General features: G+C 42.7%; 3 protein-coding genes across 3 annotated transcripts; 2 read left to right on the top strand and 1 right to left on the bottom strand.

Annotated features, from left to right (window-relative positions):
- The first annotated feature begins 632 nt into the window (after positions 1-632).
- On the top strand, positions 633-4634 carry LOC139333320 (uncharacterized). Its single transcript, XM_070965600.1, has 5 exons — positions 633-1187; positions 1558-1664; positions 2110-2181; positions 2499-2645; positions 2913-4634. Exons 1-5 carry the CDS (start codon positions 1175-1177, stop codon positions 3264-3266), a joined length of 693 nt encoding a protein of 230 aa, XP_070821701.1. The 5' UTR covers positions 633-1174; the 3' UTR covers positions 3267-4634.
- Positions 4635-5789: 1155 nt separating this feature from the next.
- On the top strand, positions 5790-11627 carry grwd1 (glutamate-rich WD repeat containing 1). Its single transcript, XM_070966528.1, has 7 exons — positions 5790-6054; positions 6155-6272; positions 8186-8351; positions 8461-8671; positions 9521-9666; positions 10364-10555; positions 11034-11627. The coding sequence occupies exons 1-7, from the start codon at positions 5832-5834 to the stop codon at positions 11340-11342; spliced, it is 1365 nt and encodes a 454-aa protein (XP_070822629.1). The 5' UTR covers positions 5790-5831; the 3' UTR covers positions 11343-11627.
- A 214-nt stretch (positions 11628-11841) lies between these two features.
- Positions 11842-14729, bottom strand: cdc42ep5 (CDC42 effector protein (Rho GTPase binding) 5). The gene is made up of 2 exons (XM_070966534.1): positions 14593-14729; positions 11842-13750 (listed from the first exon to the last, which is right to left on the bottom strand). Exon 2 carries the CDS (start codon positions 13746-13748, stop codon positions 12837-12839), a length of 912 nt encoding a protein of 303 aa, XP_070822635.1. The 5' UTR covers positions 13749-13750; positions 14593-14729; the 3' UTR covers positions 11842-12836.
- Between the last annotated feature and the right edge of the window lie 1530 nt (positions 14730-16259).

The raw sequence follows: 16259 nt of genomic DNA, 5'->3' as shown, positions 1-16259 counted from the left end.
CACATGGAAGAACAATCGCTCTTTGACACGAAGAAACTTGTACTTTCGTCCTTTCGCTCCTAATTAACTCCCCTTCTGACGTCTTAACCAAAATAGCAATGCTTCACATAACCTCAGGGTACAGGACAACACATTGCAGACAGGATGATGACAGCTGTGCACAACATTAGACGTTGCAATCACACCATCCGCTTCTGTGGAACCCATTTTAACAATAATGACCAAAGAAAGCTGTCACACATGGAATGACTTGCAAGTTCTGGCAACGCAGTGTTGCAATCCTTTTTGTCGTTTTTTTTTTTGAGGAATGTGATTTGTGATTTATTTAAAAAAAACGCAGATCATGTGATGATTAAACGGGATAATATTGCGCACTGACTCTGGAGGGATAAAGAGCAGGGGATCCACAGGCACAGAGGTGTGGGGGAGAGTCCAAATGAAAAACATACGCTCCAACTGCATGACTAAGCCTCCTTGGGCCTGGTTTGGAGGGGGGAGGATAGGGGCAAGAGGGTGGGTGCCAGGGAATGTGGGGAGCAGGGGGGAGGGGGCCGGGTCAGTCAATAGTGAGGTAAAACGTGTGGCGGTGGGAGGGGCCGAGACTTAAAGGGAGCAGACAAGCAATCCAGCATAGCACTTTCACTTTGAGCAGAGTGAGGATTCACAGAGTGGCCAGAGGGAGAGATAGAGAAGAGGAGGCCAGTGTCTCTCCCGCTTTATCCATTAACCAGTTTCGAGGGAGAGAGGAGTGACTCAAATTAGGTTGTTCAGGAAGATTCTAGGTCAGTAGTGAGTGGGAGAAAGGGAAAGAGATATAGTACAAAAAAAAAACAAAAACAAACAAAAGCTCTCATAGAAAAAGGCTGCAGCCACTCAGGCTTAAGTGGGAAAATCCAAAGTGAGAGAGCAGGATGGCGTGAGAGGATACATGAGGCATTTTTTGGAAAGTACCAAAGGAACTCAAAAGGAAGGAATGTATGAGGGATGTCCACAAGAGGACTAAATATCAGGCCGTGAAGGAGAAGACACAGCAGCGTCCTCTGTGTCAAAGACCTCAAGAAACCACAGAGGAGGAAACTTTGCCTTTCACAGACTGACACTGAAACCCATCTGCAGAGTGATTGCCGTCAACAAGAGAAATGGAGAAGTGTCCATTCTTAGAAAGATAAAAAGGATGTCACTGCCAGGTGAGAAGCAAGAATTACGAGCATGTAAATGCTTTTTTTTGTTAAGTTTCTTTTTAAAGTCTGGAGGAAAATGATGGGAGATTCGAACGGATTATGTTACAGTCAAGATTAATCTGTGAATTCAGTCTGATTTGTTGTGTCATTCTGTGGCGTTACAATAGCATTTCCGGTGTGTATGAATTCAATCAGGACTGTTGCAACAACAGAACATGTTTCATGTTGTTTTCTGCAGAAACAGCTAATTGAAGCAGGAAATGATGTAATGTGTCTTCAGAGGTATGCAGTTTGAAAAAGCTACAAACCACAGAAAGTTTCCAACAATTAGCTGAATGTGTTTTGTCTCTTTCCTTCTTACTCATGCCTCAAACAGTTTTGCTGTTGCTATCACTCTTGACTGTCCAATGTGGTGGATGTGACTTTGACCTGGAAGGTGTGAAAAACATTAAAACAACTATCGACTCCAATCCAACTGGATTTGTAAGTTAAAAACTTAACATTTTTGTAGTCCTTCTGTTGCTTGAAAAGTGAAAAGCTCTGTAATAATGAGATTTTTCTTATCAAATGTATTTGTTGTGCTTTCAAGAAAACAGTCTCTTATTACCAAGTGGTTCTTTAAAGCACAGTTAGCTGGTATAAAGAGGTGTTCAAAGGTGAAGATCTCGCTCAATGAATGACAATGATCAGCTCTAATTTATGAGATGACAAGCAGTTAACAACTGGCATGCATAGCTCGGTAAATCAAGGGGATCAAACATTGCGCAGCTCCACCTTTGTGGTTAGTTGGATAATCAGTCATACATTGTTCTTGTCAAACCCAGTTGTGACTGTAATTCAGTGTAGTATTATTGCAGTATAAATGCAAACTTATTTCGTTATCTGTGGGTTCATACTCATTTTTTTTTTCTTTTGCTTTGTCTTCCAGCGGACAGTATTTCCTAAAGATTACTATGTAGTGCACCACTACACAAAAAGCATGCTCTGTGACACTGATCCGGTGAGTTCCTTATCAGACGAAAAGGGGAAGTGAGGTTTGCTGTGCAATAAATAGTTGTCCATCTTAAAGTCTAAGCAAGTTTGTCCTGAAAGACACTTTAGTTTCTCTAACAGGTTAATCGTTAACTTTTACATAATCTCCAGCTACTGTCACAAGCCTTGTGAATGCCCTTTTTGAAAAGATTGTTGTTCAATGTCTCGTTGATTCTTGTGTGTAATTGAGCAACTGATGTGGTTGTTGGGGTGATTTGTCACATGTGTTTTGCCCACTGCAACTTAACTTTACAACTGCTGTGTTGTTCTGCCTTTCCCCTGCAGTGTTGTGTGTTCCCTGCCGCGGTGGTCCTCCTGGATTCTTGGCATGTGCTCCTCAGAAACCTCTGGGATGAGCACCTAAATCACTCCTTAATCCTTGATCTAAAGCAGACACTGGATAAAATTGTAAAGAAGAATAGAAATACAGAGGTGGGCTTTTCTTTTCAAATACATCTAATCATAATACCTCATTGTATGGATTGCTTTCCTCACCTAAAGAGACATTCCTTAAATGCAATAAAAAAAAGCCTCTGGTTACCTATCTATGCTGTGTGACAGCTTATTGCATGAATACCAATGTCTACAATTTTTTTTTTTTTTTTTCGAACATTCAGTTATGTGCAAGCACATTAATATGAGTTGTGCTTCTGGAGGTTCTTCTTCTTTTGTAAATCTTTATTTCTTCCTTGTTTCTAGATGTTCCAGGAGGAGACAGACCTGGCCCAGTTCCCCCTGTTATCTTCCTCTCCTGAAGAACTCCTCAACCTAACGTCAGAACTTTTCACTCGGTGGCTCAAGGTTGGGTGCTTATCTTCCATCAAAACCTGCGCCCTGCCCACTTTGCCCCCCCCTGTTGAGAGGAAGGACTACGGTCCCTCCAGGGCCAGACTCTTGACCACCCGAGCTATCAGCAGTGAGGAGGAAGGGCAGCCTGACAAGATGATAGACATTACACAGCTGCCGTCCAACAGCGGTCCTCCGTCCTTAACGTTTCATGCTTCTGTCTGGAGCCCCTTGCTATTCAGACTCTACTGGTGGTTGTTGCCATAGTAACTAAAAAAGGGTCTTTTTGATGATGCACACAAAATGCAAGACATTTCCTGGCACTGAATGTTTGTTTTCTTATATTTGTGTTTATGTGTTTTAATGCCGTATGCTTTGTTAATTTGAAGTGACAAGCACAGGTTGCATTTAATGTCCAAAGTTAGCTCACATAGCTGAGTTCACTGTGCAGCAGTGACTCTGTAACAACTGATATCACACATATAAACATATAGCCATCCTCTCTAGAGCAAGCCATGTGCTCCAGCTAGCTATGCTCTTTATGCTAACAATGCTGAGAAAGCCAATGCACATAAGCCATTGTCTATTGATGTGGAATTCATCACTGTTTACAATGAATGTCGTATAAATGTAAGATATTGCAGTCTATGGGCGTTTACTTTTGTACATAATTGTAAATTAAAGACATTTAGATATATACATTGTTAGTTTTTGGTTTAACTTACCAGGATATAATATCCCAAAAGTTGTAAGCTATATTTATTGTGCTGTTTGTCATCAGAGATGGAAAAGTACATGTAGTCAAATCCTGTGCTTAAGCACAATTTTGAGATACTTGTACATACTTTACTGGAGTATTTCCATTTTATTCTACTTCATAATTCTAGTCCACTAGGTTTCACAGTAAAATGTTATACTTTTTACACAGCTACATAAATCTGACAGCTGGAGTTATTGGTTACTTTACAGATGTGTTGTATTGTTATAAATTAAACTACACAACAGTTCATTAAAGGACCAGTGTGTAGGATCTAGTGACATCTAGTGGTGAGGTTGCAGACTGCAACCAACTGAATTCCCTTTGCATCGCATTCCCCTTCCAAATGTCAAAGAACCGCAAGGCCACGAGACTTGTGATCGACGTGGAAGGTGCTTTGTAGTCAGTGTTTAGTTTGTCCATTCTGGGCTGTTGTAGTAACATGGTGATGCAACATGGTGGATGATGCATGAAAGACAACCTTATGCAAGGGCTTACCCTGATATTCGGTCCTTAACCCCAACCAATCATCACTCTTAATGCCTAAACCTGTCCAACCCAACCACGAAGGCAAAGAGTAGCAGCCAATCAGAGGCAGAGAAAGCATGAATTTTATATTCCATTTCTGGCACTAGATGTGCTAAAACTTATACAGTGGTCCTTTAAGTTTGTTCAGATTAGCTCTTTGGCATTAATGCACCAACAATATTAATCTAATAGAACTATAATGCATTAAGTACTTATGATACTTCAATAAGTTTTGCTAACAATACTCACATACTTTTACTTAAGTACAACTTTGGATGCAGAACTTTTATTTCTATTTTTACATGGCATTGCTGTTTTTGCTTCAGTAAAAGATCTGAGTATTTCCTCCACTGCTGTTTGTCACTAAGACCACTTACATACTTTTATTTCTGTCTATTCTGCAAAGAGAGATTAAATTTTGTTTATGATTTTGCATTCCAGCAACAGGACGCAGAGTTTGTGTTGGAGTCCACGTTCATGTGAGCCCAGCCGTCACTGCCGGTTCCTTTGAAGAGTCCCACTCAGTGTAGAAATCCTTTACAACTGTTTTGTAACTCTGATATAAACTGAAAGACGAGTTGCAGATGAGAGAGGAATGCACTCTGGATGGAAAAAGACTCCAGAGATGTTCTAACTTCTGTCAAGAGCTGCATGCGAAACAAAAGTGCACCATTTGTTGCTCACACTTGCCCCTGCTTGTACACACCCACGCATGTAATGTGCACCATTGTCCTTACTTGAGCCTCCTTGAAATTTCATAATGCTTGAAGTAGATTGCTATTTTGCCATGGCCACTATGGGAACAATTCTTTGGCTTCATCGATCCATTTTTCCACTGCCTAGTCATAATTTGGAAGTATGGGACAAATGTAATACAGCATGAGTTAGATAATCATAGTGCTCGAAGACAAAAAAAAATTGGACAAATTAGGAAAACAAAAAATGCAACAAAAGGCTCAAGTGTTGTTCTTCTGGACTGGGGACAGTACTTTTTTTTTTGCACAGTGCACATCTTCAAATACCTGTTACTGGCAGTTACTTAAATACTGTCTGTCAGTGTCTGGCTGCCAAATCCATAGTTTCCCATCAGCAGTCCAGGAGGGGCTACGACCCCAGCGCCAGTGATGCTGCATGAAACAAATGCAATACTCTGACTCACTCGGAGCATGTGTGAGATCCTGTCTCTGGTCGGTACATGACTCCAAAATGTGGAAATGATCCATCTGATTTCTGAAACAAATGTCCTCCCGGGAGAGGAAGACGACCCTGAAAATCCACTTAACTCTCCTTGTATTGGGCCGAATTGACATTCATGTTAAAGCATTGTAGTTTGGGCAATTTCCGAGACAAATATTTGCAAGTCTGATTTTTCCTGGCAGAGGGGAGCAAAGCGTCAAAGGAGCCAGCTGAATTCCCGTAAATGGGGGGAGAGAGAGGGGAGAGAGAGCGAGAGTGAGGCAGCGGGGGAGGAGGGGTGACAGCGCGGGGTGTTTAAACCACGTGGTCGACCAGCATACCGGAAGTAAGCAAACTCTGCTTCTGGCAAGATGTCTGCGCCCGATGAGGACACGTTTTGCGAGGAGGGAGGCGAGATGGAGGAGATGGACGAAGTTGGCAGCGACGATGACCAAGGAGTGGAAATGGAGGAGGAAGGAGCGGACGGAGAGGGGGAGAGAAAAGTGTACGTCCCCGGTATCCAGCCGCTTCAGCCCGGAGAGGAGCTGGAGATGGACCGGTCCGCGTACCGCATGTACCACGAGTGCCAAACAGGCAGGTTGAAGCAGCCGTGCGGCTAAAGTTAGCAGACACGTCTTTAAAAGACCACGCAGGAGTTTGAATTGAGCAGCGTTGTTTTGTCGCTTGTGTTCAGGTGCTCCGTGTCTGAGCTTCGACATCCTGACAGACGGAGATGGAGATGGCAGGGAGCAGTTTCCTCTGTCCATGCTGCTCTGCGCGGGCACGCAGGCGGACAGAGCTCTGAGCAACAGGTACCGACCAACACTGAAACTGCAGAAGTACTCTGCGCTCAGGGTTGTTGCTGCTCTTGCCTCAAATTAATTGAACTTGGACCACAGCAGGGAGGCTTTTGGGATCATGATTACAGTGTTGCTTCAAAAGGATAGTGGTAAAGATAGACTGTGAGAATAATATACAGCCAACAGGGTGTAAAGCTACAAAGTACATTTACTCAAGTGCAATTTGGAGTTGCTTGTACTTGTAAGTATTTCCATTTTCTAGTACTACATGCTTCTTCTTCACTATATTTCAGAGGTAAATATCTAACTCTTCAGTCCACAACACTGCACAGATCAATAATACAAAATATAATCCACTAGATGCCCTCTTGCGACAGGCCAGTCAACATGTTGATGTTCCCACCCACAAGTACTCAGTAGTCATTACTACATTATTTCATGAGTATTCAGTACTCGTGGGTCGGACCACCCGTCTTCCAACTCAGCCTTCATTATGATCTCAAAAACACACCTGTGATGTTTTGTGACTGCGTTTCCGATGGTTGTGATGCTGTGCGTTGTTTGTATCAAACGAGGGAGTAATTCAACCAAACACACTAACGTAGGTTAGAAGTTGGCCATGTGAGCAGGGTCACACACAGAATCTGTCCTCACTCGTGTGTTCTGCTACCAGGAGACACAGCGATCTGATTGTTGTTTGTCTCTACATTCAAAAATGAGACTAATGGGACCAAAACATTAGAACTGTACCAGATTAAAAAGACAATCTGTGTCCAAACATTAACTACTTATGCAGAAGTGTCTGTCAAATTTTAATAGGAATTTCTTGAGGTTTATTGGAGACAGAAAAAAATTCTTTGATTGCTCAGTGGGTCGTGTGAGGATTCAGATACTGCGCGCTGACGATATAACACCACATGCATAAAAACTGGATTTATATACACTGATAGTATTTGGCTGATGAGAGGCCTTGGATATATTGAAGCCTTCAGAAAAATCAGCCATATAAACTGAATGCACCCATGTGGGATTGCAAGATCCTCCATCACAAACAAAAGTCCTGCACACAAAATGCAGTGAAATAGATGTACAAAGTAAAAATAAATTGAATTCGAGAACAGCACTTGAATAAACGCAGGTCTGCCAGGTCTTTGTCAGTTATTCTACTTTCTAGGTGACATAATTAGAGGCACTGTGTTCAATTACTCTCGTTAATTTCTCTTTAATTATTAATTAACTGGTCGTTAATTACTCTGTCGCTCCTCAGGGTGAACGGATCGGTTTGATTTCTCTGTCATGAGCTTCCATCTATCTCAGACTGCTAATACCTACATTTGTATTTAAGAACTCATTAATTGGAAATCTTTAACCTCGTGATGGACCCTGTTTTGTTAAAAGTAGATGAACTGAAAAGGCCAAACAGTTAAGCCCACATGTAGAACGACTCTATCTCGAAAGATAGCACATATATCTATCCTTTTACATTCTAATTCTCAGATATTAACAATACTAATGAATAATAAATGTTTTCCTTTTGGGTTTAAGTGCTCACATGCACCACAAGTGTGTTCTCTTGTGTTGACACTGAGATATTTCACAGTACAGTAGAGGTTAAGGGTTTTTTTTCTTTTCCAAGTGGTTTCACTTCTGTTTTGACGTCCTCCAAACGGCTTTGAAAGAGTTGGTAATTTTCCTTTGGAAGAGAGCTTGAAAGGTCAGTTAGGTCAGTGGGAAACTTTAAAATTGTTCAGATTCATGCTAAAACTCAGCCCTTCAGCAGAGATATCAGACTAGATAAGAGACATACAGTTTGCTTTCTTCTGCGTACTCTGAAATGAAAACTGTGCACCGCTCCGAAATCATTTGAGTGCCTCGCCTTTTTGTCATCTGCATCCTCTTACACGCATCACTTTACTTTCCCGCAGACTTCTCGTCATGCGCATGCACAACCTTCATGGAACAGAGAAAGAAAAAGAGGGCGAAGAAAGCAGCGATGAAGAAAGTGATGAGGAGGAGGAGGAGGAAGAAGGCAAGAAGCCACAGATGGAACTGGCCATGATGCCTCACTACGGAGGGATTAACAGACTCAGAGTACGTTGACTTTCATTTTCTAGGCAGACATGTTTGTTAACTAAGCCATGAAGCCTCAGTTTACACGTCTAAAGTTTCTAATTACCGATTTTTGCTTCTTAATTTCCAGGTGACTCAACGTGGAGAGCAGTCATTGGCTGCTGTCTGGTCAGAGAAGGGGCAGGTAGAAATATTTGACCTCCGACCTCAGCTGGAAGCCGTCCACAGTTCTGCTGCTATGGCATCTTTTGTCAAACAGGAGAAGGAAGCCACGGCTCTCTTCAGCTTCTCAGGACACATGAGTGAAGGCTTTGCCATCGATTGGTCGCCTATAGTACCTGGTAGGTGAGGCCTTTACCTGCAGTGCAGTTTACAGATGGAGAAAAGACGAAATGCTCGCACACATTCTGGACTTGTTGACTTTAAAATTAACCTCGAGTGACGTAATTCGTCATGGACTGCAAGTGTAAACGTGTTCCTGACTGCACCTACTTTATAATGTGTGAGTAACATGGGAAAAACTGTATGCAGCGTAAAGTATCATTTTCTCTCTCACTCTTAACTGCCTCACCCTGTGTGAGATATCAGAGATTTCCAAGCTGCAACTTTATTGATGCCAGAAACAACCAAATCGCATTGTCTTTGTCACAGCATCCCTGTTTGCTCGTTCTCTTAGCTTATAAATGAGATGCTGTCCAAACATCTTTAAACATTTTGATCCAGATCCATCCATATCAAAAAAAAAAAATCCTTTGCTCGGCTCAGCTTTCTACCCAATTTAATTGAAACCTGGGTTATTCTGCTCAATATGAAACAGGCCAACAAATAAACAAGCAGGACCTAGAACATAGCCTCTGTCAGAGAGGTGAAAGAAAACATCATAGTGTGCTTTGGAAAAATGGTCTGCAATAATGTAATGGATAGCAGCATTGTAATTATAGAGGCTGAAATGTGCACAGCCACAAAGAAGAAACGTGGAACAAACTGGGTGTGCCAATTCAGAGAGGGACCCTCTATCAGGAGTGCGCAGAAGGTGTCGGGACAGAGCAGTAAAATGGAAAAACGAGCACACAAAGACAACTGGAATCGGACTGGATTCACATATTTTAGCCTTAAATTTATCAGACTTCATCTTCATCGGTGTGTGTCAGCGAAAAGCTAAAGTGTGTGTGTTTGCACTTCATTAACAGGCCGGCTTGTCAGTGGAGACTGCAAAAAGAACATCCACGTATGGGAGCCACACGAGGGAGGGACGTCGTGGCAGATTGATCAACGGCCCTTCAGCTCGCACAGCAAGTCTGTGGAGGATCTGCAGTGGTCGCCCACTGAAGCCACAGTATGTTTGTAGGAAAATAGTGACGTAGTGGGTTGGACTGAGGCGCTGTAGACCGTACTAAGTGGTTAGGATCCATCTGCCGGTTTCCTCCCAAACCAAAAATACATACGTGTGAAGTATTAGACATGTCTGAGCTGGAGTCGCCTCACTCATCCTAAATAGTCAGGATGATTCAAACGAGGAGGAGGAAGTTCTCCACAGGGGTTGATTCTGACAAACTGAGCTCAGCCGTGCTTTACAGGTGTTCGGGTGGAAGAACAGGGTGTGTTCACGGAAATGAATGATTGGAATGAATGAAACTCTGCTGACATTAAAAACACCACCTGTGAACACTATATTTATATCCTGTCACGGTGTTGTACCTAAGAAACACAGGCTGAAATATGTGAGTTATATGATAATCCCGCAGCTAACAAGTCGCCAAACTAGTTGGAGGTATGCGGATGGTACAGGCTGATGTTACCTCATTGCTTCTGCAGTATGATTGTGCTCTGTTTGCCCGTTGCCTGGCTCTTGGGACTCTAGTGTGCAATCTAACTGATGGCGACTGTCATTTCTAAGTGCAGCAAGGATTGCAAAAAGTGCTTGCGAACACAGAAAGCTCAGCTCTCACACACTGATAAGGACCAATTCGGTCTTGTTTTTTGCAGATATTAGAGGTTCAATCTCAGAATCTGTGCTCTCTTGTTTGCCACAGGTTTTTGCATCCTGTTCGGTGGATCAGTCTATTCGTATCTGGGATATCCGTGCCCCGCCCAATTCAATGCTTTCAGCCAATGAAGCTCACTCATCAGACGTCAACGTGATCAGCTGGAACAGGAGCGAACCGTTTCTCCTGTCAGGAGGGGACGATGGGGTCCTGAAAGTATGGGACCTGCGACAGTTTAAGGTAAAGAAAACAAAGAGCCAGCGGTTTGATTTGCATGTCTGAAGTCAGTCACTTCATGAGCAAGAAAGATAATTCAGTCTGCGCAGCAATGAGGGGTTACCTGCTAATGCTTGACAAGGAGTGAAGGTCTTGCTGTTGTGTGTGTCACAATAAAGAGTGACAAAACAAACAGTGTTAAGCACTTGCATTATTACACCATCAGACAATCAAACACCTTCATAGTTCAGCAGCCCCACCCAACCAATAACATGTGTTCCATCTTGTGCCTGTTGCACAGTCCTGTGTTGTTACCGCCTTCCGAATCCATTTTTTATTCGCCACTTAAACACTCGCCCCGCGTTTTTCTTGTTACGACTTGTGGGGGAAAAAAAGCACAAATTACAGATTTCCACATGCGTGTTTGTGTTCGGATTGATGCTTTCGTAGCCTGATACCGCACTTCGCCTGCTGTCACGCTGACGTTCTCCTCCACCTGCAGAGCGGGCGGGCCACGGCCAACTTCAAGCAGCACAGCGCTCCCGTCACGTCCGTGGAGTGGAGCCCCGTGGACTCGAGTGTGTTCGCCGCCTCGGGAGCAGACGATGTCATCAGCCAGTGGGATCTGTCTGTGGAGTCGTGTGATGTGGGTGCTCGGGTGGAGGCGGTGAAGGATTTGCCCCCTCAGCTCCTCTTCCTGCACCAGGGTCAGTCAGAGATCAAGGAGCTCCACTGGCACCCACAGATGCCTGGTGTGATGATCTCCACGGCGCTGTCAGGATTCAACGTGTTCAGGACAATATCTGTGTAGTGAGTGTGTGTGCGTGTGTGTGTACAAGAGTGTTTTAGAAACAAATGCTTATTGCATTTACATGAGTACACATTGAATGTGTAATGAGCAGCAAACCCCAATATGTTTAATAATGTACATAACTCAGTATTGTAGGTAACAGCTCTGTGGACGTTTAATGGCCGACACAGGCGCCATATGGTCTTTGAATCTTTACTCTTGATCTTCCAGTATATTTTACAGCTGTGAGTGTGAACTATTTTAGGCATTCCCCATTGCAATGTTAAAATAAATTGTTTAAAACTGTCTGTTTTCTGCAGTTAATGTTTTCAAAGAGAGAGTGGTCTGCTCTCTTTGTGTTTCTTTTTTTTATAATGGAAGAAAGCGCAGAATGACTTTATTTCAGGAAGTGGTCATACATAAACGTCTGGGCCAAAGGATCTTCACATTCACACTGAATACTTTTCCGTTTTGCCCTGGAGTCATGTCCAAAGAAAATAAGAGTCATAGCCAAGGCTGGTGATATTTCAGAATCCCAATAATTGTTTTATTGTTTTCACTGTAATCCTTATTAAACCACAGGAATACACATGTGTTAAACCAGCATTTTCAACAGATGAAGACAATGGTCTCTCCCTTTTACAGCATTATGAAATAAAATACTTCTTCAATAGCAAGCATTATACAAGCAAAAAAAAAAAAAAACATGTACAAAAATACACTGCTGGTCCTGATTTACAATTGACCTTTAAAATCCCATGATTGTCTTAGCATTTTAGTATCAGTCCAGCCCCACAGCCCAAAGAAAAGCTTTGGCAACTTAAAAACATGCTGAATAACTGCACCATGGAGCAGATCTGACATGGTCTGAACCAGAGAAACTCACACTTTCAGGTTTGGAATGTGGAAAAGTCACAGTAATTGATTACACACAGGATAACTCTAGTTTCTGACGAGGTCTCTGAGAACCATTTGTAAAGCTTCAACACCAAGAGAAGACATGGAGATTGTAATAAACATGCAATATGAGAAATAAGTATTAAGACACTGGTATGGCACAGGGTACATTAACATAAGCATACAGCTCCCTTTAAGGCACTATAACATAAAGCTCCATAAACACAGCGCCTGTTGTGCGTGTGTTTCACATGGCAAATATAAAGCTCAAACTTTCCACTGAGCATCAGTTTCAGAGCGAAGCTTCCAGGTGAAGGAAATAAATCAAAGTGCTACGAACCTTTCACTGTAATAACCCAATTGACACATTGATTACTCTGATCAAAATGACAGTCTCCTGCGAATCTGTTACCCTCGTAGATAAGACATTTAATGTATTTTCCAGCTGAGCAACATCGTCGAACTGTATATATTTCACTGAGTTTAGAAAAATCCAGTTTGCATCCTGTTAAAGCTTCCCATTCAGTTGATACTGGAATGATGAGTTTAAGAAAATACAGTATTCTTGATTTTCTTGACAGCAAAGATCTGTTTTCAAGGAGAAACCGTACTGATCCCCTATAGACCGATTTCATCATCAAACTCATCTTCAAATGTGTAGCCTCGTCCGACTTCCTCCTCCTCCTCCTCCTCCGAATCAGTCTCTGAGTGGCAGTTGTCGACCCTCCTCCTGTCCAATGAGGTGACTCCTTCATACTCTGAGCTATGTGACGAGGCTGGACTAGGTGGTAAATCTACCTTGTGATTGGTGAACTCGGGTTCACTCCCACCTTCTATGCTCTCGCCCCTCGTTGGACTGTGGCACGCCAGCTGATCCTCATCCTGGAAGTCAAACCCTTGACCCTCTTCCTCTTCAGACGCTTGGCGAATGATCTCCTCTCGTTTGTCACTGAATCGCACTTTTGGTCGTAACCCCTTTGGCTTGATCCCATTTCCATCTGGTATCCTGCTGTCTCCCACCTGGTTTCCATCCAGCCCAACCAAGTTCTTCCCGTTCAGCTCGTTCTGCAGGTCCACAGACATCTCCGTGGCTCCTTTTCCCTGCTTTGTGCCCACCGAGGAAGTGCTACTTTTGTGACTGAACACATCCTCCTCATTGGAGTCGAGCCCCAATCCGTCCATCACCCCCAGTACATCCCCCAGCATAGACGGGCCTAAATCCAGGTCCAGGTCCAAGGTGAATGAAGACACTGACTCAGAGTGCTGAAGCTCATTGTTCTGTGGGCTTCCTGGTTCATCTGTATAAAGATCACTGTGGCTGACTGCTACCTGAGGATCAGCAGCTGACATGGTCTCCGGACTCCCCTGGTCAGGGCTGGCCTGGCTCGGGCCAAGAGTGGACAGGAAGGAGGTGTCCCCAAAGGCATCGCCTCCCCTCCCAATGTGCATGGTGTGGCGAAAGTCACCCAGCGGGGCCGAGATCATGGTAGGGTCCAGGCGAGGGGCCCGGGATGATTTGTGCAGCGGCATGACTGCAGATCGGGGAAGAGGAGAAGATGAGGGTGAGTTCATATTCCCACATGAGAGCACGGAGTGAGATCAAAATAGTGTAAGACAAAAACTGTGTAGAAAGAAGCTGAAATACCGGAGCCCCAGTCCAGTGTACTGATAAGACTGAGCAGCGTCAACACTTCGGCGTGTTGTGCAACATTGCAGGAAACCAACGAGTATTTTGGCACTGGAGCGGCTGTGAAGGCCATGCTGAGACTTGTACTTGAAGCACACTCATGCAACGCTAGCACATACTTTTCTCTACCCTCAGGGGTGTGTGTATGTGGACAAAAACAAGACAGTGACTTTCTCTATTAAAAAAATGAGTTTTGCTGCTTTGGTGGGCATTGAGTTAGATTTCAGCATGAAAAAACTATTCTAAGTGCCACATTTTAAGTTTCTAATTAGTACACTTATATTAGGCGGAAGCCAATATTACCCCACTCATCTGATCACGTCTGACAGGCTCAGTCACCTTAATAACAAAAACTTTATCAGCATCATTCACTGTAAAGCACAACAAACATCTGAGAAATCTTTCTTTTTAGTGAATGTGTGTGTGTGGGACTTAAGAGTCTGGGAGGGGAGGGGAGGGGAGGGGAGGGGGCTAACAGGCCTACCCCATCTTCAAGACTTTCCAATCATAATTAAAGTAAATGGTGCACTCTAATAGTTAAATATCTGATTTATAACTCGTGAGAAGAGCACGCGAGGGCCACGCTTATTGGCAAAGCAGAGAGAGGGACGTTTGGATCAATGTTAAAAGTGATCCACTGACCTGAGCGAGCGTCACCAAAACATTCAACAAGTATGGAAAACTCACCTTAAAGAGTGTATTCTGGTCTTTGGTGGGCTCCCTCTTCGCTTTCCAGCACTTTCATCTGGCTTTTTTTGCTTTCGCTTCCCTCTCGGCTTTTCCCTCGCTCTTTTTCTCGCCGTCGTTTGTCTGTGTGAATTTTCTTTTTCCTTCCAAAGGGATGGGCATGGGGCGAGGAAGTGACGCGCCGGAGCGGGATCAGAGCAGCTGTGGACTTTACCAGACACGGTTCAGCATAACCGAGGACAACAGTCGCCTTTCCACTGACTGAGCGCGTTTCATTGTGTTATCGTTGTGAGAATTTAAAGTAATTAAGCTTCAGGGGAATATCGACGCCTGGAGGTTGATGTGAATAAAGCTTATGTGTGTGTTCATTTAAAAACTGCTTTAATGCCAAGTTATGCCAACTTTTTTGTATTATTGTTATTGTTTTTTTATTTTTATTATTACGAAAAATAGGGCAGTAGCTGTGGTTTAGACACAGACTATGAATGATAATAATAATAATAATAATAATAATAATAATATAATAATAATAATAATAAGAAGAAGAAGAATATAACAATAATAATAATAATAAAAGCACTTGTCACTATTACCAATAAGTTTCTAAAAAAAAAAAAAAAAATTTCCTCCCACATTTCATTCAATCATTTTGAAAGGGTAAGACTTGCGATTTGTAGGCATATATATTTGTATTATTGCTAGTAAGTCACATCAAAATAAAAACTCTGGCTCAGCTGGTCATACTACTACTGACTTCCACCATGTCTGAACCGCTCAGCTCCAGGACCACAGTTCTTCATGAAGACATGAACCTTTAAAAAACAATTTTCAATTTTAAACGCTGTGTTTTGGACAGCAATGGAGGTGAGGGCCTCAGGCTTTGGCTAAAAAGGCAAGGCTCATTGCTAAGATTGATTGTTGGTTTTGGTCTTCTTGTGGGATTTGTTAAAAATATGAAAAATATATTCCAAAATTGAATGCCTGAATGAACTGCCTCAGAGCTTTTTCTCTATTTTGTATGTGTTTACGGTTATTTCTATGAAGTGAAAGGAAGTCAATCAATCTGAATCATACCATAAAGTTCTAATCCAAATACTGTTTCACAACTCAGCACATTGATTTAAAAATACTGCAATCAGCCCTAAATACATGTGAGTTTGTAGCTATTGAACATAAAATCCCCAAATTCCTTCAAGAAAAAAAAATAAAAATTGACTCCACAACCTCAGTGCCCTCAGAGGCCGCCTTACTTGGGCAAAACTCACACATTAAAGACTTTTTTTCAGGCTATGTTTATACTTAATGCTACACCAGTATACCAAAAATATTTCATTTCACACTGAAATTATTATGAAGGGTTTGACTAACAGTTGACTGCTGCAATTATGATGGAATGCAGTCAGTGAAGTTAACCTTCCTGCACTGCACCACTTAGCTGACAACACAATATTCTGTCCGCCTGGTGCATAATTAACTCACACCACTAGACCCACATTCATTCACTCATACGACCAAAAAGTGGGAAATCCTCTTAGAAAAAGATCAGGAGCAGAAGTGGAGTACAGGTGCTTTTAAAGCGTTTGTATTATGCAGCTTCCTCCCGTATGTTAACGGTAGCATTACCAAACCCCAGGTATTCATACAATGGTGCTGGCTGGTGACTCATT

Source organism: Chaetodon trifascialis, chromosome 7 (assembly GCF_039877785.1).
Source record: "Chaetodon trifascialis isolate fChaTrf1 chromosome 7, fChaTrf1.hap1, whole genome shotgun sequence".
NCBI classification, from domain to species: Eukaryota; Metazoa; Chordata; class Actinopteri; order Chaetodontiformes; family Chaetodontidae; genus Chaetodon; species Chaetodon trifascialis.
The sequence above is the reverse complement of the archived record's forward strand: the minus strand, read 5'-3'. Positions and strand labels throughout refer to the sequence as shown.

Excerpts from the sequence above, each read along its gene's own strand:
- grwd1 (XM_070966528.1), top strand. The coding sequence starts at position 5,832 with ATGTCTGCGCCCGATGAGGACACGTTTTGCGAGGAGGGAGGCGAGATG. Across the intron at positions 6,055-6,154 it reads GTACCACGAGTGCCAAACAG|GTGCTCCGTGTCTGAGCTTC; the intron begins GCAGGTTGAAGC and ends GCTTGTGTTCAG. Across the intron at positions 10,556-11,033 it reads GGGACCTGCGACAGTTTAAG|AGCGGGCGGGCCACGGCCAA; the intron begins GTAAAGAAAACA and ends CTCCACCTGCAG.
- LOC139333320 (XM_070965600.1), top strand. Across the intron at positions 2,182-2,498 it reads TGCTCTGTGACACTGATCCG|TGTTGTGTGTTCCCTGCCGC; the intron begins GTGAGTTCCTTA and ends TTTCCCCTGCAG. Across the intron at positions 2,646-2,912 it reads AGAAGAATAGAAATACAGAG|ATGTTCCAGGAGGAGACAGA; the intron begins GTGGGCTTTTCT and ends CCTTGTTTCTAG.
- cdc42ep5 (XM_070966534.1), bottom strand. The coding sequence starts at position 13,748 with ATGCCGCTGCACAAATCATCCCGGGCCCCTCGCCTGGACCCTACCATG.